Here is a 23,533-nt window from a genome sequence, read left to right as displayed (position 1 = left end):
CCCCTATAAGTGAGATTTGGAAAAATGTACATTTTCCTGCGCTGTGATCTGGGCCCAGGAAATTAGTAGAATTATCCTGCGCTGTGATTGGCCAATCACAGCCTATTCAGGACTGTGATTGGCCAGTGTCACATGACACATGTGCATAGCCCTATATAAGCAACCATAACTTGAAAAAAACCAAAATTTGGTTTTTTTCAAGTTATGGTTTTGTCCATCATAAAGAGTGTTTCAATAAATGTATTTATCCTTTGTACATGATTGATCGACTCCATTCAGTATTGTGATTAGCTAGCAAGACACCGCCCACTTCACACAGGGTGTGATTTTTTGTACATGATTGGTTGACTCCATTCAGTATTGTGATTAGCTAGCAAGACACCGCCCACTTCACACAGGGTGTGATTTTATTCATGTGTCTATGAGGTTGATAGAACTTTATTAAGCCCCCTGGCGGTGTTTTTATGGTGTTTTATGTCTTCTCTGACTACTTTGAGTTTCTTCCTGGAGGCTGAAACCTTGAGGGTCAAACGTGCCAATAGAAAAACAGCGCTTTAGTGACATAGTAAAAACATGCCCTCCCCCTCATTATCATAACACAGCAGGTGTGGGCATGAGGAGGAGGAGGGACTAGGACAGGTGGGTGGTGCTAAGGTGGTGGAGGAGGTGCTAAGGTGAGAACCAGGTATAGAGCGTCGCAGTTCCCGCCCACTTCCTGTTTTTTTTGGTGCCGGAAGAAAAAACTCAATGCATTTTTCCATTGACATTTCCAAAAATATTTATATCTATTAATTTAAGCCTCGAATCAAGCCATCACGAGATGACATGAATCATGACCATAAAACGTTTTTTTCTGTGATTTTTTTTTATTTTATATTTAATTATATGATATACTATATTTAATAAATACCCTTTGTTTTGCCGTTTTCAACAAAAAAAAATCACAGAATCAAACGTTTATGGTCATGATTCATGTCATGTCATGATGGCTTGATTCGAGGCTTAAATTAATAGATATAAATATTTTTGGAAATGTCAATGGAAAAATGCATTGAGTTTTTTCTTCCGGCACCAAAAAAAACAGGAAGTGGGCGGGAACTGCGACGCTCTATACTTAATGAACTGGAGGCGTGTCCACATAAAAACATAATTTTAACACTTTCTGTACACTTTTTTGAAAAAAATCTTCCTCCTAGTATAACCATAATAGCCTACCTGATGATTATGTTTTAGGGGGGGGGGGGGGGGATCACTGAAAATCACGGCACCCCGTCTTTAAAGGGGTTCAAATGTATTAACACATTAAGCTGGGGCCATATTTATCAAATGGGGGTCAGGTGGGTGGCCTAATGGTGGCCACTGGAGGACTCCCCACCTAAAATCCCTCAAAGTTAATTTAACTCTGAGAGTTACAGACATCACTGAGGGTCCATTATTTGGTTCCCAACTATCCATCATTTAGCTGGGGGACCCCCTGGAACCGCCTCAAGGACCCCCCACTTTGAGGTCCACTGCTCTGCAACATGCATGGCAGGACGGTTGCATTGGTTATGCACATCACATACCGCAAGGGGAGATAAATGCAATTTCCCATAGAAAGGAGGTGTCATTCCCGGACAGCTGGCGTAGCGGTCCGGGCACCTATGGGCTACAATTTAGCCTGACAGCACGTCACGGGTTCGAGTCCCGATCCCGACGGCCTTTGCTGCGTGTCAGTCCCCATCTCTCTCTCCATTTCCTGTCAGTCTACTGTCCTATCAACAACAAAAGGTATAAAAAGCCCTAAAAGAGACAGGAAAGGAGGTGTCATTCACCCTTTTCACCTTTGTACATATAGTGTTTTGTATTTGTTGATGACATGTATTATTTTTTTGAATAAATATAACCACAGTGGAAACAAGTCCCCAGGACTTTTTTGTGCTATCCTTTTAGCCTCAATGTCTGACTGTAGCCTACCACGTGCTGATTACATTTTTGACTAATAAAGGATTCAATCAATCAAGGTAAATTTGATCATGTTTGTTATGTCAAAATTTGAAAGACACATTTTTAACATACGTGTGTGTATTGTATAAAATAGGGCCTCGAGTGGTTAATTGAACAACTAGAATTTATGTTGGAAGGAAGCCACGTCTTTCAAAGATCTCCCAGAGCAAAGCCAAAGTCTTTATTGTCTAAAAAGCAAAGCTCTGTCAAACTCGGTTGCTGTCCACAGTTTTGGACAACATTATTGGTTATTGTTTGTTGCTGTACAACCAAGTGGCCAATCACAATACAACTGTCCCTTCTGATTATGGGGTCTAAAAGACTACAGTTCAGGAATGTGGGGGGTAAATGAAAACACAAAATTACATATGCATGGATAAAAGCAAAACAACGTCTCAGAACTGAAGGTCTTTGTTAGGCCAAGTCCTAATCTGCCATTTAGAAACAGCGTGAAAGGAGGCCACACTAGCTCAGTGCTTCCTAAACAATTCGCACAACATGTAAACTTATGTTTTAGTAATATTGTTATAAAACCATGTTACTTACTTACTGTTCTACATATACCCAACCAGTTGAAGAAATTGGAGACATTGAGGCTTTTTATCCTTTGATTTTTTTTAAAAATATATTCCAAACCATTAAAGTTTCATGCTTCTGAGTATATTCCTCTTGTTAGTTTGACCAATTCAAACTCTTTCAACTTAAAATAATAACCGAAAATAGCCAAACTACAAGCTCACAACGCTCACACCGCTGCCACGTGTTGCGAGCTTGTAGATCTGCTATTTTAGGTGCAGATCATGGCATCAAAGAAGACATGCTGGCTTCTATGAAATCCAAATGACTGATATCAGTGGTGGCGACTGAGAACTTTAAGCCATGCATATGAAGCTGGCCTGCATAAGATAAAAAAAAAAAAAAGGATCAACTTCTACTTTGAATGGCCAGGTTAAAGCCTCAGTCAGCACTGCAGGAGGTTTTTCAATGTAAAGCTCATAGTCATATATCCCTCCAAAAAGGTCTGAGAATTATGACAACACAGCAACATCCAAGTGTCATAGGGCACCATCTAGTGGTCACTCAATGGTAATGCACTTGATAAACGTGCAGCAGTTGAGTGGGTGAATTTTCCCACTGATATGATGATGGCTCCTTTATCATCATCAAGTGATGATAACTAGAGGCCATAGACAACAGAAAGCTTTGGTTAATCATTAATCATGGGTATGATATAACTAAAAACAAAAACTGTAGAGAAAATAACCTGATTGGGAAGCTGATACAGAAGTCTCTATTCAAAAAAGCATAAATTAAGGGACAGAACTTCTCAGAAATATATATTTTAGTTAGGTCTTTTGTCCCTTGGGTATTTTATTTGCACTCAATTGAGCATCATGTGCCAAGGCATGTGATTGTGAGCTTGCCTACAGACAGACCAATGCATCTGAGAGGAGAGCAGAGAACAGCACGCCATTCCCATTGCAGCGGGACTCCAGGTGCATGGCACCTGGCCTCCATGCAGTGTTGCCAGACTCTGTGCGAGAAACAAGCAACCAGGTCTATGAAAACAAGCTCAAGACTATAGGCCACATGCACACTTTAAACCTATATGCATCGGCTATTTGAAAAAACATATATGTATGTGGAATATTTTTGAAACATTTTAACAACACAAATCTTGTATGTGGAGTCCCTGACAGCAAATATTGTCAGATGGGAGTCCGTGGACAAATTAAATATAATTTGGGGGTCCTTGAAATGAAAATGTTTGAGAACCACTGGTTTAAACATTAGGAAACAAGCCCAAATAAGCAACTACACTGTAGAAACTAGCCCATAAAAACGCAACCTGCAACTACCAATAATTTACAAGTAACTTTACAGAAAAACAAGCCCAAAGTCACTTCTATTAAGCAGACATGGCAACACGGTCTCTCATCTGGAGCTCTTTGAAAGCAGCCAGGAGGGGACTGAATGCAATTAATCCAGTTAAAATGAATCCCAACGATCAATTTTACCATCAATCATCATTCTTTTTACTGGTTCCCTTTATGATCATCTTAACGCATAATTTGCTGTAGCAACACTGACTAGTTAAGAAATCTCGACAGAGAGAAATCTCAGCGACTCAAACCAAAGGTGGGAAGGACTAAAGAAGCAGGAGACAAAAATATAAAGAGACCAATATATTGTCTGTCGGATGGAAACTTCATGTGTCCAAAACAGCTACTTTTCAGGATTCAAATTCAATAACGCAAAAGTAGCAGATCTACAAGCTCAAAGCGCGCTGCGTTTCGATCTTGTGGATCTGCTGCTTTTGATGCATTTGTGAGACGCTCTAGTGTCACACTAGACTTAAAAGATGGAGATATGAGGTTTCTGCCCGACAGAAACGAAATGCATGTTGGGAAGTGTTCTGAACCCCTAAATGCTCCTGATGAGATAGTTGCCAGCAATAAAATGTGGGGTTATCACATTATCATGGGAGATCAATCTGAAATCTAGCTTTTTGTAACCAAATAAATCACTGGCATATTTAATTCACTAAAAAAAAAGAGCCTACTGCAATCCACACGGTGACAGAGCCTCCACACTTTTAAACCTAAATTGAGAATCAATAAACTACTTCATCAAAAGTAAAACATTATAAATACAATCCACCCCTGAATTGACCCCTAAAAACTATGTCTTCAACAGCACAAGATTAAAAACTTTTTTTGAATTTTTTTTTATTTGATTTCTGAGGGTTTTCAACAACTCACTTTTAGGCAAAGAAAAAGGATAGTAATTTAGTAATAATATTACATGTTTTAGTTTTACAGAAAGGAAAAACACTGCTGGACAGGATCTAGTAATGAACTATGTGTACACGCTTTTGTTACAAAAAAATGGGCATAACTGTGGCATGAGGGTAGGTGGGTAAAAGGAGGAAGGGAGAAAAAAAAAGGAAAAAACACATCGATACATATACTCATCCCATTGTTTTACAAAGATAGTCCCCGACTTGTTCCCACCCACCCATACAATAGCAACAATGATAAAAGAAATGATACTTGGAGTAAAAAACAGCAAATAATCAATATATAATAAAATATAATACGAATTGTACAGTACACTCCCGTTGTTCCCGCTCTGTCCTTTCCAATCCTCAACACTTAAAACAGTTTTCCCAAATGGAGTCAGGGTTGTCTTATTTCCCACCCCCTTTTTTTAAAAATGACAAAAAGTAGTGTACATTAAAACAAGGTTACCGACACCTTATCTGTCCGGAGGAGCCCCCCACCCCACCCCAAACGAACCACTTTAAGTCAGTTTTTAGCACAAAGTCAACCAGTTTTGTCGGGTTTTTGGAGCGAGAAAAGACACTTTTCTGTAGTACAAAGTGATGCAATTTAACTGATTCACAAGGAAAAGTCAATGTTTTTCATGTTTAGGCAACTAAAACATCAGTTATTACCATGATCGAGTGTGAGACACGTTCTCAGGATGTTCGGGGATCTGGATTCTTTTCACTTGACAAATTTAGACCTTCGGGTCAAACATTTGAATATAAAAAGATAGCTTCTCCACGGGGGGGTAACAAAGCAACACACGTCATACAGACCAACAGACAAAGACTATACTTTTTTCTTTTTTTTTTCTTTTTAACTGTGAATAATGCAAAAACATAACTGAAAAGGTACTAATGGTACCCCACTCCTACAAAATATGCGTCCATAGTTTTCGCGCCAACACAGCTAACAAACAAACAAACAAACAATATTGTTGGATGAATGCCGCTTCTTTTTTTTTCTCTTTTTTTTTTTAGATAGGTGCTACTCAAAAATAGTCACATGGTCTAAGAACACCACTTTCCCCTTTGGGGAAATGGAGACAGAGATGGATGGGTGCATCTGATTGCAGGCCTTTTTAAGTCCAAGCTTGTTTCTCAGCCACCTCTGATGTAGTTAAGTTAGGATTGTATACAGACGTGTGGGAGGGAGGGGGGCTGTGTGGGGATATTATGGTAGTTACACTAAAGCCTCCCCTTTTCTCTCCCTTTTTTTTGTTGTATTTTTGTTATTAAAAACCTGCGTGCCTTTGCTCGCTTTCTTGGATTACTTGAAAAAACAAAAAAACATATCTAGTCTACAAAAACCTTTTTATTTCCTTTTTTTACTGGCTGAACTCGGTCAGAACCGTTGATCTCTCGGGCTGGACCAATACCGGTTCAGACATTTGGACTGGTGGTGACTGGACCTGCTCATGCTCATGAGGTTGTGCCTCTACCTCTGCCCCTGCCTCTGCGGGTTGCTCAGTCTCACGCTCCGGAGAAGGGGACTTTGATTTCCTCATCCCCCAGTTTGCACTGCCTCCCCCCGACAACCCCCGGCACGAGAACTTGTGGCGGCTCAGAAGCTTGCCGTTCCAAAAGCGGTGGCGGCATTTTTGACACCGGAAGTTATTATCCTTTAGGTGGCGTCCGCGGTGTTGCAGAGCTTTCCGTAACGAGCTGGTGCGCTTGCCACACACCTGGCACTTCCGACGGGCCTGGCGTCCAGAGCTTCGGGGCGGGTGTCGTATAGCGTGGTGGATCAGCAAGAATGCCTTGCTGGCGTAGGTGGCACTGGGGCAGATGGGGCACGGGAAGCGCTTGACCTGCAGCTCCATGGAAGTGAGGTTAGTGACTTTCACGACTCCACCGGACCACGCGGTGACCCTCATGGCGCCACCCTTGACCCTAAGCTGGGCCAGCAACTTTTTCCTATTTAGCTGTGCCATGAATTTGCCCCTCCTTTTCTTCAGGATGATCAGTTTCCTGCGCGTGGCCTTACTCAGAGGGACGCCCACCAGTTTGCCGTCCCTCATGATGCTGTGGATCACCACGCGCCGTTTTTTCTTGCGGTGCTTTTTTGTCTGACCTTGCCGCCTTGGGCAGGTCTTTGAGCGGTACTGAAAATGGTGCTGCTGTCCGCTGCCGCCATGGGTCAGGTGGGACGCCCCGCTGCTATAGTTAGTCGCTGTCCCTGACCCTGACCCAGACCCCGAGTCATAGAAGTGCGGGGAGTACGCAGAGGCCTGGGACTGACTGACACGTTGGCCATTGCGGTCAATGCCATGCTGGGACAGCTTGTGGCGCACTAGGCTGTTGGAGTAGGCAAAGGACTTTCCACAGACGTCACAGCGAAAGGACTTATCCAAGCCCACCCCTCCTCCGTGGACAGTTTGCTGGTGGGCCGTCAGATGGAAGTGGTGACGGAATGACTTCCAGCACACAGTGCAGGTGTACAGCCTCTGAGAGGGAGTTCCAGAGGTGGGAGATTTATCCCCCTGGGAGTAGGAGTAATAATCAGAGTTTGCCGGGGTTCCAACTTGACTGATGGCCCCGATACCACCTTTAACCCTCCTGCCCTCATTGTCGATTTCCCCTTTCCTGTGCAGCTTCCCGTGCCTCACCAGGCTCTGGGCATAGGCAAACACCTTCCCGCACAAGTGGCACTTGTAGTTCTTCTGGCCAGAGTGTACCGTCAGGTGCTTGGTGAGGTGGAAAGGCTCACGGAACGTCTTGCCACAGACATCACAGGCATGCGGCTTCTCACCCGTGTGGACACGGACGTGGCGGCGCAGTGTCTCGGCCCTCCTGAAACGCTTGCAACAGACTTGGCACCCATACGGCCTCTCCGATCCATCACCTGGGGGTCCTGGGCTCCTTCTCCTCCTCATAATTGAACTCGCGTCTCGCTTTTCTCTGGGCTTCCTTGGCCTCTTGGGCTTGGAGTGGGGCTGGCTGGGATGGGTCAGGGGCATTGTGGAGCCACTGAGGCCACCTGAAGTTGACGACGGGCCCATGTTGCCGAAGCCTAGACCTCCAAGCAGGCCTCCAATGATGTCCCTCCTCTCTCCTTCTCGGCTCTCCGAGTTAATGTCGCAGGAAGCGGCAGCAGCTGCAGCGATGGCTGACATGGCGCTGCTGGTAACCTCGTCCTCAGAGTCATCCAGCAGGGAGGAGAGGGGCAGGTGGGGCTGCTGCTGTTGCTGTTGGTGGTGATGGTGCTGCTGTTGGCTCTGCGGGTGGGGGTGGAGAGTAGGCGCTAAGGGGGCCTTCCTGAGGGTCTGGCTTCCCATGCCATTGCCCAGTGAGCCCTCTGAGGAGTACTGTGACCTACGGTAGTCATCCACCCCGCCGCCATAGGATGACTGGTAACGGTTTCTGGAATAATCTGTGGCATACTTGTCATTGGACATCCCAGCCCCATCTCCGCTGCCTCCCATTTTGCTGCTGCTGCTGCTGCTGCCGCCGCTGTGACTGGAGGAACTTCCGGGTTCTCTGGACCGGTTCTTGGAGCTTCGTGGGGGCTTGCCACAAGAACCGGATGCAGCGTGGTTGAGCAACGATGTACTCTCCCGGAAGCAACGGCCACAGGCCGGACAGCGGAAAGGCTTCTCGTCGTGAATCTTCTCATGCCGTGTGAGGGATTCGCGGCGGTTGAAGGACTTTTGGCAGATGCTGCAAGCAAAAGGGCGCTGCTGGGAGTGGGTGACGTTGTGTTGGAGCAGGTGGCCTCTTTTCTTAAAGCCCTTCCCACACTCCCCACAGCAGAAGACCCTCTCCGGGCTTGGGGAGTCGCGGTTCTTCCTGCCGTTGCTTTCGGGCGTCAGACCATGACTGCGGAGGTGTCGACGGAGGCTGGAGAGATGCGTAAATGTCTTGCCACATTCACCGCAGTGATAAAGGGGTTCCGGTTCTTGCCCCGATGAACCAGACGAACTGTGGCTTTCTTGGGGTTTGGGCAGCTGTTGGTTACCGTTGGCAACAAGCACGGAAGTGGAGTTAGAGGAAGGCGGGGCAGAGGAAGAGGACGAAGAGACGGCTGAGGAAGACTGTTGTTGCTGTGAGGAAGGGGAGAGCATAGAGGAGTGCTGCTCTATTCCTACACCCCCGGATCCGCCTCCCACAAGCCCCGTGGACGAGCTCTGGCTGTGCCCGCTGGAGCTACTGTTGTGGCAGTTGCTGCTGCTGCTGTGGCCGTGACTATGACTACCATGGCTGCTACTGTGGCTGCTGCTGCCGCCGTGACTCTCAGACTTTCTCTGGGGCAGGTAGCCAGCCATCGCCTTCTTCCGCCTGCTGCCTCCACTTGTCCCATGGCCATGTCCATGTCCATGTTCTGAGGACCTGTCGCCCTTTGCGTCGTCTTTTGAGAGGGAGAGATGGAGGGGCAGGGGGAGGGGCAGCCCGGCCTCCTGCTGCATCAACGAGGCTATCTGGTTGGAGGAGAGAACGGGAATGCCTTGAAAGTCAAAGCCGCCCAGTGGGGCCGGCTGTGGAGCCGGGTGGAGCGGATGGGGGTGGTGAGTATGGCTATGCGCGTGAGATAAGGCATGAGGAGCCAACTGCTGTTGCTGCTGCTGTTGTTGAGGGGTTGAATGGCTGTGGCTGTGAGAAGAGTGAAGGGCCGGTGGAGGGGCGAGGGCCGAGTTGGAGTCGGCCCCTTGGCCCAGACCCAGGCCCAAGTGGTTGTGTGTTCCCTGCTGAACGAGGAACTGCTCCAGGCTGCTGTTGGTGGGAACGCCGGACAAGAAGTACTGGTTGGCGGCCAGCATGCAGCTGAACTGCTGGTGCAGGCTGCGGGGGTCAGACTGGCCGACCAGGGGAACGGCAGTGCTGCCTGAGGGGTTGGCCGAGGCCGAGGTGGAGGGAGAGGGGGAGGAAGAGGAGGGACCTGAGGAGGGCTGTGGGACAGAGAGGCCCGGATGGAGCGGAGGAGGCGGCGGAGCGGAGGTGACCACGCTCCCGATGACGCCGGCGCTCCCTCCCCCGCTACTCCCACCAAAGTCAAACCTCCCCATGCCCGAGTGGAGCTGCTCCTGGGCAAGGGCAGCCTCCGCCGGATGGAACGGACGCAAGAACTGGGGGTACCCCGACGAGGAGCTCCCACTGCCGCTGCTGCTGCTCATCTTGCTGGACTTGCGCGAGCTGTGAGAAGACGAGGAGGACTGGCTCTGGTGGGAGATGGTGGGCGGGGGCGGGGCACTCATCTTGGCAAAGATGGACGAGGAGTCGGCGAACGCGTTGCTCCGCGAGCTCTGCAAGGAGCCCAGGCCCAGCCCAGAGAGGAGGCTCCCCGACGGGTCGGCACTGGGCTGGTGCGGCTGCTGCAGCTGCTGTTGATGCTGGAGCTGGACCTGCTGCTGGTGGCTCAGTTGTCGCTCTAATCCAAGGCCTTTGAACTGATGGGCTTGGTGTCCACTAAGCATTTCTAAAATGTCCATAGGGTATTTGCTAAATTGGAACATCTCCCAACTAAGAGAAGGGAGGTTGTCCCGGGCTCAACTAGCCCAATTTGTTGCTGGGGAAACACCACAACCACCCACAACCTTTTGAATAAAATAAAATGGTGATTCTGTCACTTTGTTTTTCTCGTCACTGTGATATTTTACCAACCACAACACACCCTTATTCCTATTTTCTAAATCACAGTGAAGTCCTACTCATTTCAAGCCTTCAAGTGCTTCTGTAGGATAAATCTGTTATAAATACATACTAAACATTTATATGGAAAAAGAGATACAATTTGTAGTGTTCTTGAGGGTCCTTGTTAGTCAACAGTATGCTTTGTTTCTTTATCTGCCCAGCCGCTTGAGTCCTCGACTGAGGCGTGTCGACTGCTTCAAAGGACGCTGAACCGTTTTCACTTCCTCTTCTGTCCCTCGATGAGGTCCTTTAGAGTGTCTGTGGAAAAACAACAACAAATACACAGGATGAGTGAAACGTCACTTGGTTTAAACCACATTAACCCTAGAGACCCTATTCTGGGGCGAACATGTTGTACAAATAGAACTAGGAGATCTAGGAGTCCCCCCCCTCCCCAACCACACCTCACCAAGGCATTGCTAATCGAAGTCCAGTGAAATGCTCTGCCACCATGACCTTGTGACCTAAACAGCAACCCAAAGCCTGATAGCAGAGTGGTGTGAGCTTGTAAAGCCTGTGAGTCTCTACTATTTTCCATGTGCGATACCGTGGTACAATGGAGTCAGTGTACATTAAAGAAGCACTTCAACCACTTTCAACCTTATCTTCATGTAAATGGTCCATCATTATAAGGTGGCACAATTTCCGTCTACTCAGCAGCTTACCAATGAGACAAAATCGATGGGGATTCCAAGCAAATAGAAACTACAACCTTTGTACTCCTTAAAAGTTAGCATGCTGAAATAGAAGCCATTGTTCTTGCATTAATAGTACAAAACATTGTTTGAAATGACCACAGCTGCCTAACGATGATGTCACTGGTAGGCAGGTTTTTGAACTGTCCACAGCCCTCCTCTGAGACACAGAGCGATTAAACATAAATGGTACCATTGTATAATGAGCATTAATGAGGACCAATTCTATGAAGATGGGTTGAAAACAGGTGAAGTCGCCCTATAAGTATAATCTGAGAGGCAGGGGCGGATCTGCGCCGATTGAACATAAAAATACATATGAAAAACTGCTTCAAGATTATTCGATTAAAAAATAAAAGAATCAATAGAATAATCGTCGCTAAGAAAATTGACAATCGTCGCTACGACAATTGTTTGCAGCCCTAAAATATTTTTCACATTTTGCGAATTCATAATTCTCAGATCCTCTCCATGTTTGATGTTATCAATGTCAGAGATCCATGGGGAAGTAACACCATTATTAGCATTTTTGACTTATATTCATTAACATGTGGTTAAAAATATGCAAAAGTGTTAATTTGTGGATATTATGTTGTTGATGAAAACATTAATATCATTTGCTCGCTACAGATTTTTTCCACAAAAAAAACAATGCCAATTTCTTTTGAGTGTTTATGTGCTTATAAAGAGAAGTCATCCCTGTAGCACTCTACTGGGGACATTTTCAATGTCTCCACTCCAGTAGAGTAGACTAAATAGGCTCTGTGCTTAACTGTAATCCCAGCTTTTCAGAGGGTTTTCCAGATTTTAACTGGAAACACATGTGAAGGTGTCATGTGTTTTTCCGGTTCAAACCTGCTGCCAGATCAATCCAGCAAAGCTATGGGAGCGGAACCGGAACAGGAAACGGGTATGCTACCTTCAGGAAATCCCGGACCTACAGTACAGATTGATTTGTCTGATTAACTACTTAAGCCCTATTCCTTTATTTATTTATTTGTTTGTACCCCTCTGTCCGTGAGAGGTAAATAAATCTACGTGAGAGGGACATTCATGATGTTGTTGAGCCGTGCACCTTGAGACTTTAATTCAATCTGGAGTGTTGTGGGCATTCTGCTTTGCATTGCTTTCTCTCAGTGCAACAAAAATAGCGAAAACATGGATTAAAGCGAAATAAAATGAATCTCACGACTGAAAGTGCTTGTATGACCAAGTACTAGATTTGTGAAACAGTATGAAATGAGCCTCCTACACTAGTAGCGCCGATTCCTAAACAACATAAATTATGTAAAATTTGGATTTTCTAGTAATATTGTTCCTGCTGTCAACCAGGTGAAGAAATCACAGATTGAGGCTTTAACCTTTACTTTTATATGAAATATCCCAAACCATTTAGGTTTTATGGAAGATGCTTCTGAACATATTGCTAGTTTGACCACTTTAAATGCTCTAATATTAAAATAATAACCGAAAATAGACGATCTACAGAGAGCTTGTAGATTGGCCATTTTCGCTGCGCAACATGCTTCCATAGAAGACATGCTGGCTTCTACGGAATCCATGGTGACCGTCTGAGAACTTTAATCCATGCGAAAACCTGTGTTGCCAGTCATAGCCTCCTCTAAGCCTTGGCTTTTCTGTACTGTTCCAATAAGTCCATGATAACTGCCACAAAAACAATCTTTGTAAACATTCATACATCAACTAAATACAAGCAGCGACTCCGTCGGCAATGAGATGAATGAATGGTTCACTGTCAATTTTTCATACAAAAAAACATTTTGTTCTCAAAAAGGAGCGTGGGATAGTTCACTCCCCTTTGTGTTTATTCTTCACTGAGGTGAGCGTAGGACAGCTTGAGAGGGAGAGAGACAGTGCACTGAAGAAACAAAAATAATGTTTTGACAGGATCCGATCCAAGGTCAGCACGGTAAGCGTCTTAACCCATTAAGACCGGGAACACATCTGTGTAACCACTTAAACCATTATTTTATACTTTGGCTATTCAAAAATAGCAGATATACAAGCTCATAGTTTGTAGATCTGCCATTTTTGAAAAATCTTGAATATTTTTGCAAATCTTTGGATATACATTTTTTAAAGCGAACATTTGTAACTCAAATCTTTGCTTCTGGGGGTCCCTGGAACAAAGTATTTTGAGAAGGGGGTCCGCGACCAAATACCTATAATTTTGAGAGTCCTTGACATGAAAAAGTTTGAGCACCACTGATATAGTTTTTCAAAAAACTTTAGATTTATGAGACATTTGTAGAATCTGCCTCAGGACCAGGTCTTAATGGGTTAAGCAGTAGACAGGTACCCGATTTCTTCGCCCTCCTGTCTATAACCCATTTATATAGTCTAAACACCCATCCATTCCCTGCTTATCTGTAGTACTTATTAATGCCTATGTTTTACATTTCAGGCCTTCAGCCCGTTGGTCTTAACAGTGCAAATTGCAGGTGAGCAAATAAGGGGTTTGAATCGGTACACAAGTCACATGATTGTTGATGGACACACTGAGGGTGTCTGTTGGGGGGCTGAGGGGGGGGGGGGGGTGACATACAGACAGTGGTGGAAAGTAACTAAGTACATTTACTCAAGTACTGTACTTGAATACAGTTGAGGAACCTTTACTTTATTTGAGTGTGTCCAATTTTTGGTACTTTATACTTCTACTTCATTACATCTCAGACACAAATATGGTACTTTTTTAACTTATAACACATACATGATTAACCAATTAAGCCCCGTCTGTTGCATCTCGACACGTGAGCTTATAGATCTGCTATTTATTGAACAGGCTTGATGAATTTAGCCAAATTTGACTACTTTTACTTGGTACTATGAGTATATCTTGATGCCAATTCTTCCTACCAGTGCATACAGAACAGGAATTTGGATCAGATCACATCTCTCACATACCAATGGGTATAAGGAGGAAATGCCTGAGAATTCAGCCTGGGCAATATGACTTCAACCCATATCAGAACCCATATCCAACATTGATAATGATTAATGAACAATTTTATTTGTATTTTTTTAAAGGTAGTGTAAGTGATTTGCAAAGTTTCAAATAATTGCAAAATGGGTATATGTTCTGATAGTACTCGTTACTATAGGGTGTCCTGTCCATGTAAGGAGTCTCCATGTCTCTCCAGCTCTTTATAAAACAGAAAATGTATTTTGTAGTTTTTTTTTTTTTTTTTGTAGTTTCATTTCCAATTTTATCCAACCAGGACAGAGAACTCAATCAGGACACAGATTAAACAAGTGAAATTGGAAGTGATGACACTAAGAAATGAGCATGCAAAATTTGAACTGAAAACTATACAAATTAAGCTTAAAAATGGGTACTTTCTCCTGATTGGCTGAGATTTTGACACCTACCAAAAAATGTATTTTCTGTTAATTAAAGAGCTGGAGAGACAGGGAGACATCTGTTACTGAAAAAAACACTCTATAGCAATGATTACTATCAGAATATAGTATTTTAACCTTTTAAAAAAATACTTTTTGTTTTAACCAAAAAATATCACTTACCCTACCTTTAAGTGAAAATAGAAGATCTACAAGCTATTGTAGATCAGCTGTTTCTCTCCAATGTCTCCATTGTAAAACCAAGTATCTATTGGCTTTTTCTTTTTCTAAAGATATTTTGGGGTCTTTCCTGCCTTTATTTGGATAGTACAACGTAGATTGACAGGAAACAGGAAGAGACAGGCAGTGACACGCAGCAATCGAACCAGCCTACATGTGGTATGCCTATATGCCTATATGATACTTGGGGCGCCGATGGCCGCCCCAAGTATCATATAGGCTTAAGTGGTTAATCAGACTTATCAATTTAGTCCACTATAAAAAAAATATCTAATAAATGTTTTCGTGTCGATTTGTTGATATACAAGACCATTAACCTTTCGGTTAATGGTCTTAATCTAGGTTTCGATGTATTTTAGGTTAATTTACCAGCCCTACCGAGTTAACTCTACCATCGTATTCTGACCACTCTGGTGCGTTGTCCAAAAAACTATTAAATAAATGGAGGGTCGCAGTCAGAAATAAAAGTCATGTTTTTTTATTGTTCAAACGCCTCATATTGACAAGATGACAAACACGATGAAGGCTGTCATGATTATGAAATTTTGCGTAACCATTAATTGTCACCGTCTGTTTGCCTTATAGGCTTCGTAATAAAAGAATTGCACAGGTCAGATGAAAAACTTAAAATGTACAAAGAAATTTTACATTTAATCATTTTATACTTTAAAAATAAAATAGCAGAAATAAAGAAAGAAAGAAAGAAAGAAAGAAAGCTGATCTACAAGCTTACAACGCATCACAAAGTGACACGTTGTAAGCTTATACATTTCAGCTTCTTTTCCATTTGAAAATGCATGAAAAATTTTCAACATGGAAACGATTATGATGATTATGCAAAATGATTGCGATGATCTCAAATAATTGCGATTAGGCGATTATGTAGTAATTGTGACAGGCCTAGGCTGGATGGCCAAAACGTCTGTCATCTTGTCAATATGAGGCATATGGAACAATAACAATATATGGACTTTTATTTCCCAGCCCTACTGAGAACATGACCTTTTCCAAAAGTTATTCCTCTCACAACTTCATGATGAAGTCACATTTAACGTTAACTCTTTGACTGCGGACGACGCGATAACGCGTCAAGTGCTACTTTGTCCAGTTGGCCGTCGACGCGCTCGACGCGCTGGACGCGCGTTCATTGTTTAATCTCTGATTGCGCTATGCTGCTTAATATTCAATGTTATTCTCGAGTTCCACTTACTTCACGGACATCTGCATCCGGTTTCATGACCTGGATTCCGTTTCCGGTTTTTGATTCTTTTCCCCAGTCATTTTCGTCCAAAATAGGTAAATAAACGGTCTTTCACACGGTATGACGGACAAACGGACAGTTTCTCTTCTATAATCTATGGTCTGGGTGACGATCAGTCATCGCCGTCGTATATCACAACGTAATTTTCGCCGATCAAAACAATGGGGGGGACGTCACATCCGTTTTCATGTTTTTCCTTGTCTAATCTATGAAGAAGGGTGAGAGAGACCCAACGACATGATCAAAGCTGTCATGTGCTGCGCTCTAGTGGCGGAATTGTGCTGGGTCTTTACATTATGTGTCCTTAAATTATTTTCATGAGAAAAATTCAAAATATAAAAATAAAAAAACACGAAAATTGCTGGCACTGGGGGAGTACTTTATGAAAATACTCTGGCAGTCAAAGAGTTAAGATCCACAACTGGAAAGAATGGAACAGCAGCTGAGAACATACTATAACATCCTAGATAAGATTACTGAGGTGTCAGGTTACATTTCATATGTGGGAGAGACAAAAGATTCATAAAATAAAGTATGTCACATCATCCAGATGTTAACAGCAGCCAACAATGTATGAGCCACCCCCCAAATGAAAACTCCACCACAAAATAAGTTTATAATTCCATTATTTTGTAATTATTTTTGCCAAATTTGTGGACCATTGCTGTTGTCATGGCTGTGAATTTAACCTAGTCTTTAACCTTTTGTCTGGCATTGAATCATTATTAAATTGCATTCACAGCAGACTGTCTGATTAGGTCATGTTATGAACATGTAATGTGTTTTGGCTCATTCATCTAGACCAGTGGTTCTCAAACTTCATGTCAAGGACCCCCAAAATTATTATGTATTTGGCTGCGGAACCCCATTTGAAAACATTTTGTGCCAGGGACCGCCATAAAATATTTGTGTTGTTAAAATGTTTCAATTATATAAAATTTTGTTTTGAAAATAGCAAATCTGCAAGCTCCCAACACGTCACATCGCTATGTGTTGTGAGCTTGTAGGTAGGCTATTTTCTGGGGACCCCTGGGGGTCCCAGGCCTTTTTTTAAACCACTGATATAGACGAGAGGCATACAGACCCATGGCTCCAGCTACACGCGTTTCAAAGAATTCCAACAAAGAATTGCCATTAATAGAGCAGTTGTTTTTCCATTATTTCAACACAGATTTGTTGTTTACAGTGTAGCGTGATGAGTAAAAATACTACTGCGCCATCACAACATCCTGTTTTTCACTCAATTCGGCCAAACACCAAAAAAGCCTTATTTTTTCAGCCTAATAACGTTGGTGGGGGAAATTTGGGGGGAATCCATCGATCATTTAATTAAATGATTTATCTATCTCCATTTTGGGCATGTCGTTACAGGTGAAAGATTCTCAAATTCAAAAATAGTGAAATAGCAGATCTGCAAGCACACAACGCATCGTCTCTACCGTTATAAAAAAATGCATGAAATCATTGTGCGACCAAGTATAAAATACCCAATAAGTTGTTAGTGGATTCGTTGGTATGTAAAGAAAACTTGGAAAATATAATTTTAAAGAGATTCTCGATTATTTGCTTAAATCGGTAAAATAAATGATAGTTGGAGCCCTATAGATAATGCAGAGTAGGTAGGGGGTATTATTTTGCATGTGTCAGAATAAAACAAGTCAACGGGATATTTCACTTTCAAACATGTTTGAGGTCATTTCAACGTCTACTCAGGCTTTTGTGAGCACCCCAGACAGTTTTTAAGTTGCTTGATTCAGTCAGACACACCCCTTCCTATATAAACCCATTGTAACTTCAAACTCCATTTAAAACATTTCATTTCACAGATTCATTGAAAACACCCATACTTGGTTCTGGTGACTGTCTGATGCTGGCTTTCAAAAATATGTGAGGGGCCGTGTTTTTTCAATAACTTTTTTCATTTATGTTTTACAATCGTTTAGGAAAATTAAATAAATTTAAAAAATAAAATAAAATTGAAAAAACACGGCCCCCTCACGTATTAGGACACTATCAGTCACCAAAACCAAGTACGTTTGTTTTCAATGAATCTAACATGATTTTGAAGTTACAATGGGTTTGTATAGGTGTCTGATCAAATTAATATCAAATGTCTAAATACTGAATCAAGCAACTTAAAAACTGTCTGGAGTGAAACACAAAACCCTGAGTAGATGTTAAAATGACCCCAAACATGTTTTAAAGTGAAATATCCCTTTAAGGGAGGCATTAATGAGAGTAAAGACATTACTGTCCTAAATGACCCTCTCAGGGTAATATTTCTGTTCTGAAAGAGTGTTTGCCAAAATTGAAAGAGACAACATTCTGTGCGTCTCTCAATGATCAGGGGCTGGGACATCCTGACTGCAAGCAAGGATACGCCCATCCAATGCACTGAATACCACCTGAGGTTCCACTGTGTTCGGCATTTAATAATTATGTAATAGACTGAACACAAACATATACAGTATATGGGTGGAGAATGCTCACTTTCTCTGTTAGATCCTTCTGAGAATTATTTTTGAACAACCATAACTTAATGTGTTTGTATGTGTCTGTGTATCAGTGGGGGGTATTTGTTTGTTTGGTTGTACTGGTAGGTGGGTGGCAAATTGAACTCTTGAATCAGTGACTCAAGAGCCACTTTTGAATCACTAATTCTTTATCTACAGCCCACATTAGAAGACCATAATAATAGCCTAAATGCTGACAGATTGTTTCGTGTTATTTGAGCTTAGTGCTTGTGTTATAACTGAACATCCTGAAGAACACAACTTCAATTCCACATAACTGAGTTGTCAAAAATGTCCTATATATGCCATTAAATGAAGGTCAGATGGAGATGCTTCGGTTTGTGTAGAAGCTTCATGGCATGCACATAAGACATACTCAATTAAATTATTGGCCAATACAGTGGTAATGTTCCGCTTATTAATCACACAAAAAGTAGCCAAATGCAACAATTTCATAGGCAACAATGTTATTATATAGAAAACTGATGATGACTCAACAATATGCCAATTAAAAGGTGCACAAAGACATGGGTCTGACATAGTGTTCAGTTATATCAGTACTAACGAGCGACTTCATTTGCTATGTTTAGATTTGGTAGTAAGTTAGTAACCATAACCTGATATGGTTAAATATAACCGGACAAGACATTTTGGAAGAAAATAAAATCTTCAACAATTTCATAACATTTTTCTTTATGATTTTACACTACTTTTATGACTTACACTACATGTTATAACACTGCAATGCCTATGGTTCTTGAAGTGATTTCAACGACAAAACCCAAATACAAACAATTCAAAGTTCTTGTCCACCCACCACCTTGGTTGTACAAGGGTCATAATCACTGTAGATCATAGTTTGTCGGAAACTAAACTTCACATTTAGCCTAGTATAATTTATCTATAACCGTGTGATAGCGTTAGTATGTATTTTATATAATGTAAGTACATGTGTATGTCTTGTGACCTACGCATATTGCAACAGGGTCACTAATAATGTATATAAAATAAAAACACAAAATCTAAAAGGTACGATTAAAGGCATAGCAACGTTTCCCTGTGTTCACATAAAACCCATTATTTTACCAATAATTTCCCTCTATACCAGCAGTTATCAGCCACTGGAGTAATGTGGTGGTGTTTACCAGAAACTGCACTCTTGCTGTGTTTTGATTTGTTTTGGTAGAGGGGATGTTTTTGGTCTACCAAAACAAACAGTGAAAACACCACAATACAATTAGAGGGCAATGTGTTTCTGCAGGTAAACACCACCACTCCAGTGGCTGGTAACTGCTGGTGTAGAGGGAAGTGGTTAAAAACCACACATATATATTGTTTTGTTATGTAAACATTGGGAACACGTGCATACTACCTTAGTGTATATGAGCTAAATCAACAATGCTTCTTAAACTAGAGGCAATAGCCTAATATGGGTGGGGAGGGATCAACAACCTATGTTTTGATCTATGACAGCATCTGAGAGGTGCTCCTAAATGTCACATGAATTCTGGAAAATGCATTGCTACAAACACTCTGGTTTAGATCTGAATTAATAAATAATCAAAACGTGCTATAATTTATCAACCAAGGACTGAATTGCCTAGTTCCTTTACCCCAAAAAAAGCATGTCAAAAGAAACACCACACATTCCCTACTTTAAAAAATTGTGTTTTGTTTTTGTTTCCCCCATTTTTGGAAGTAAACTCTCATCCAAAATACATTTCCAGACTTTGTCATTTGGCATATCCAGTACACACTTGTATCCTCCAGGAATGTGGTGACTTGAATTCATATCATCTTGCAAAGGGACATGCTGTACCTACATCACACATATGCGCAAAACATTACTTGTGTGTAATGGCCTGGGGGCCACAACTAAAAACAGCAGGACTGGAACTGGTGCTTTAAAAAAAAGTAAATGAATGGCGCCTTATTTTGACAAGTTGCATGGTGTTGTTTGCATCTTCTTACCAGCTCAGCTACAGGTCTGTAGCATCAGGTCCTGATGGTAGCAGATACACAAGGAACGGGGGAGGCGGTAGGTCTCTTCATCCACGTTATATTGGAAGTTTAAGATCCTAAAATAACGAGAAAATTGAAACACGTGAATTACAAAAAGGGACTGAAATTCGTTTTTTTTTCCCTTTTACTCATCATTCAACGTAAGCTAGCAGTCATCAATCACTTAGCAAGAGATAACAAGCAAATCGCTACGTTATCCCCGGTGTATTAAGACATTTTCTAAGCATCAAGTCGTGCCCGATTGATATATAATAGTGTATGTGTAGCTAACAACAACCTAATACACACTTATATGGGGCGTAAAAGGCAGGCTTTCCGTTAGCACAGCCATGCTATAATGGCTGGTGTTAGCATCGGGGGCTAGCTACGTAGCAAATTAGCAACCTAGAGGGGGGAGGGGGGGGGTCTAGCTAGCATATCTACTACAAATATGTTTGTTTTGGTTTTTCCTGCCTTTGGTTGTTGTTTGTTTACGTTTGTTTACCTCGTTGTCACACGACGTCAGGCCCCCGGTAGAGCAGAGGAAGGAGAAGTGTTCTTTAATAAAAAAAAACAACTAAACCGTTGTGGAGGTAATAAGAAGGTTAATAAAAACAAGGCGCGGGGTGAGAGAGAAGAAGAAGGAGAAACACACGGGGTCCGCTCGGTTCTTCTGGTTCATGTTAATGCATGTTTGTTGTTGGTTCAAGAAGGAGAAGGAGAAGTCACTGCGGGGCCTTTTCTCTCTCCGTCCATGGAAAAACCCTCATGAATGTGATGGAGGAGGAGGCCTCCACCGCGGCCGCGGCGTCCATATCGGGGCCCGGTGGGGAGGTGAGGGAGAGGAGGAGGACCGAGGCCGTTTTTCCAACCCGCTCACTATTAGCTAAAAAAAAAAAAAAAACTAGTTCCGCCGTCGCGGCCCTGATATTATGTCCATTGTTTGGAGCCTAAAAAAGAGGCGCCCCCCCCGGCTAATGTTGTTGGAGAACTGGATGCAAAAGGGATCCTCCGCTCCGTCGTCGGTTTAAAAAAAAATTAAAATAAAGCTCCCACGGTTCTTTTGTTTCGAGTCGTTTATATTTATGTGTTCCCCCCCGGTTCGCTTTCTCTCTCTCTCCGCCCCGTGTCAGTCTTCTTCTTTCCAGTCTCTGGTCCCCCCTGTGTGTTGTTGCACAACCGGCCGCACGTCGCTCTGCTCCTCCGCCGCTGCCTTAACGTCCCTTCGCCAGAGCCAGCGCCAACAGCTACAGCCCGAGCCCACCAGGCTATGGCTATGCTGCTGTGTTTGGCCTGGGGGATCAATCCGCTTTGCAGATTGCACATCCGGTCTAGAGCGGATACGGAAATAGTTTCATGTGTCTATTAATGTGTGTGCGTAAATTACCGGATATAGTAGGCGGGCCTCTAGACCGGATCAGCGCACTGAGTGGTGAATAGGAACCCAGGCTTTCCGCGGGTGCTGCGGAAAGCCTGGCGATGTGAGGTTATAACGCTGTGTTTATAGCAGCCCCCCCGAGAGTCCATTTATGCTTCGTCCGCACCGCGGTGTTGTGCGGAAATAGCAGAGCTTCAAGCCCACAAGGCGTCGCTCACGCGACGCCTTGTGGGCTTGTAGCTCTGCTATTTCGACACCGTCGTGCGGACGAAGCGTAAGTCTTTTTTCTTTTTTAGGCTAGGCTTTAAAATGGTAGTTTCCTGTGTGCTGAATGGTTCCGGGTAGTAGACCCACACGGCCAGTTTTTTTCTGACCGCAAATGTCCACTCTTGTCCTTTATATTAATTGATATCTATCTAATCTTGTTTATTATGTGTCTTAATGTGGGATTGTATACAGCATAATGCCATGAAAAAAATGCGCGTGCCCGTGTGTGTGTGCGCGCGCGTGTGTGTGTGTGTTAGCATTCCATTAAGAAAGATATCATTACAGTGCAGTCTCTGACACTGTATATCATTAAGCTGTGGCGTGTGTGTGTGTGTGTGTGTGTGTGTGTGTGTGAGAAGAGAGAGAGAGTGAGTGAGAAGAGAGAGAGAGAATAGAGACAGGGTGAGTAGCTACTCCGTGTGTGTATTCACACTCAGTGTGTGAAATGTTAATTAGTCAATTAAAGATATCATTACTGGGCATACTGCATAACATTAGTGTGTGTGTGTGTGTGTGTGTGTGTGTGTGTGTGTGTGTGTGTGTGTGTGTGTGTGTGTGTGTGTGTGTGTGTGCGTGCGCGTGGGCGTGCTTGTGTGTAGTGTGTTGCCTGCTCAGTGTGCAGAATGTTAATTTGCATTCAATTATAGATGCCATTACAGCACAATATTGCTACGTAATCTCTCTCTGTCTGTCTTTCTGTCTGAGACTGTGTGTGTGTGTGTGTGTGTGTGTGTGCGCACGCGCTTGCGCATGTGAGAGAGAGAGAGCGAGTTAGTTTTAAATTAATGTTTATTTGTGCATGAGAGAGGCGCAGAGAGAGAAAAAAAGTGTTTGCATTTTCATGCACATAGGCATGTGCCCATACAGTATGTATGCATGATGTGTGCACACATGCAACTTAACACAAATAAAGATTACACTTTTTCTTGCTTCTTAGACTATCTAGGGCCTAGATAGTCTAAGAAGCAGTCTTAGTCTAGATTCTAGGCCTATATAACAAATTAGGCACACCATGAAAACAAATAAAAGATGCATATCGTTGCTGTTGGACAGAAACCTCTTATCTCCATATTCTGTGTTATTTTGTAAATTAACGCCCTACTTGATCACACTACAGCTTCACACAAACGTATCAAGTATCAAAAGTAGCAGATTCATGCCGCGCTTCCAGCTTGTAGATCTGCTACTTTTGCTGTTTTTGAATTTGAATCCTGAAAAGTAACAGTTTTGGACATAATGAGGTTTCCAAATAAAATATGCATATATGGATGTTCATTTAAAGTTCCCAGGGAACTTAGTGCAAGCTAAATTTGTGAATACCCAGTGAAAAACAGTAGATAGAAAGCACATGGAGGATAGCTGTATTATTCATTCAAT

General features: G+C 42.9%; 1 protein-coding gene across 1 annotated transcript; it reads right to left on the bottom strand.

Annotated features, from left to right (window-relative positions):
- Positions 1-4,698: 4,698 nt before the first annotated feature.
- On the bottom strand, positions 4,699-21,789 carry LOC308094574 (uncharacterized protein). Its single transcript, XM_080441317.1, has 3 exons — positions 21,017-21,789; positions 20,482-20,588; positions 4,699-10,699 (listed from the first exon to the last, which is right to left on the bottom strand). Exon 3 carries the CDS (start codon positions 10,261-10,263, stop codon positions 6,142-6,144), a length of 4,122 nt encoding a protein of 1,373 aa, XP_080297443.1. The 5' UTR covers positions 10,264-10,699; positions 20,482-20,588; positions 21,017-21,789; the 3' UTR covers positions 4,699-6,141.
- Positions 21,790-23,533: the final 1,744 nt, after the last annotated feature.

The sequence above is a fragment of the Gymnoscopelus braueri genome, assembly GCF_963280865.1.
Source record: "Gymnoscopelus braueri genome assembly, chromosome: 11".
NCBI lineage: Eukaryota > Metazoa > Chordata > Actinopteri > Myctophiformes > Myctophidae > Gymnoscopelus > Gymnoscopelus braueri.
Note: the sequence above shows the minus strand (reverse complement) of the source record. Positions and strands in the feature narration are given on the sequence as shown.

Coding starts and splice junctions, on each gene's coding strand:
- LOC308094574 (XM_080441317.1), bottom strand. CDS start 10,263: ATGTTCCAATTTAGCAAATACCCTATGGACATTTTAGAAATGCTTAGT.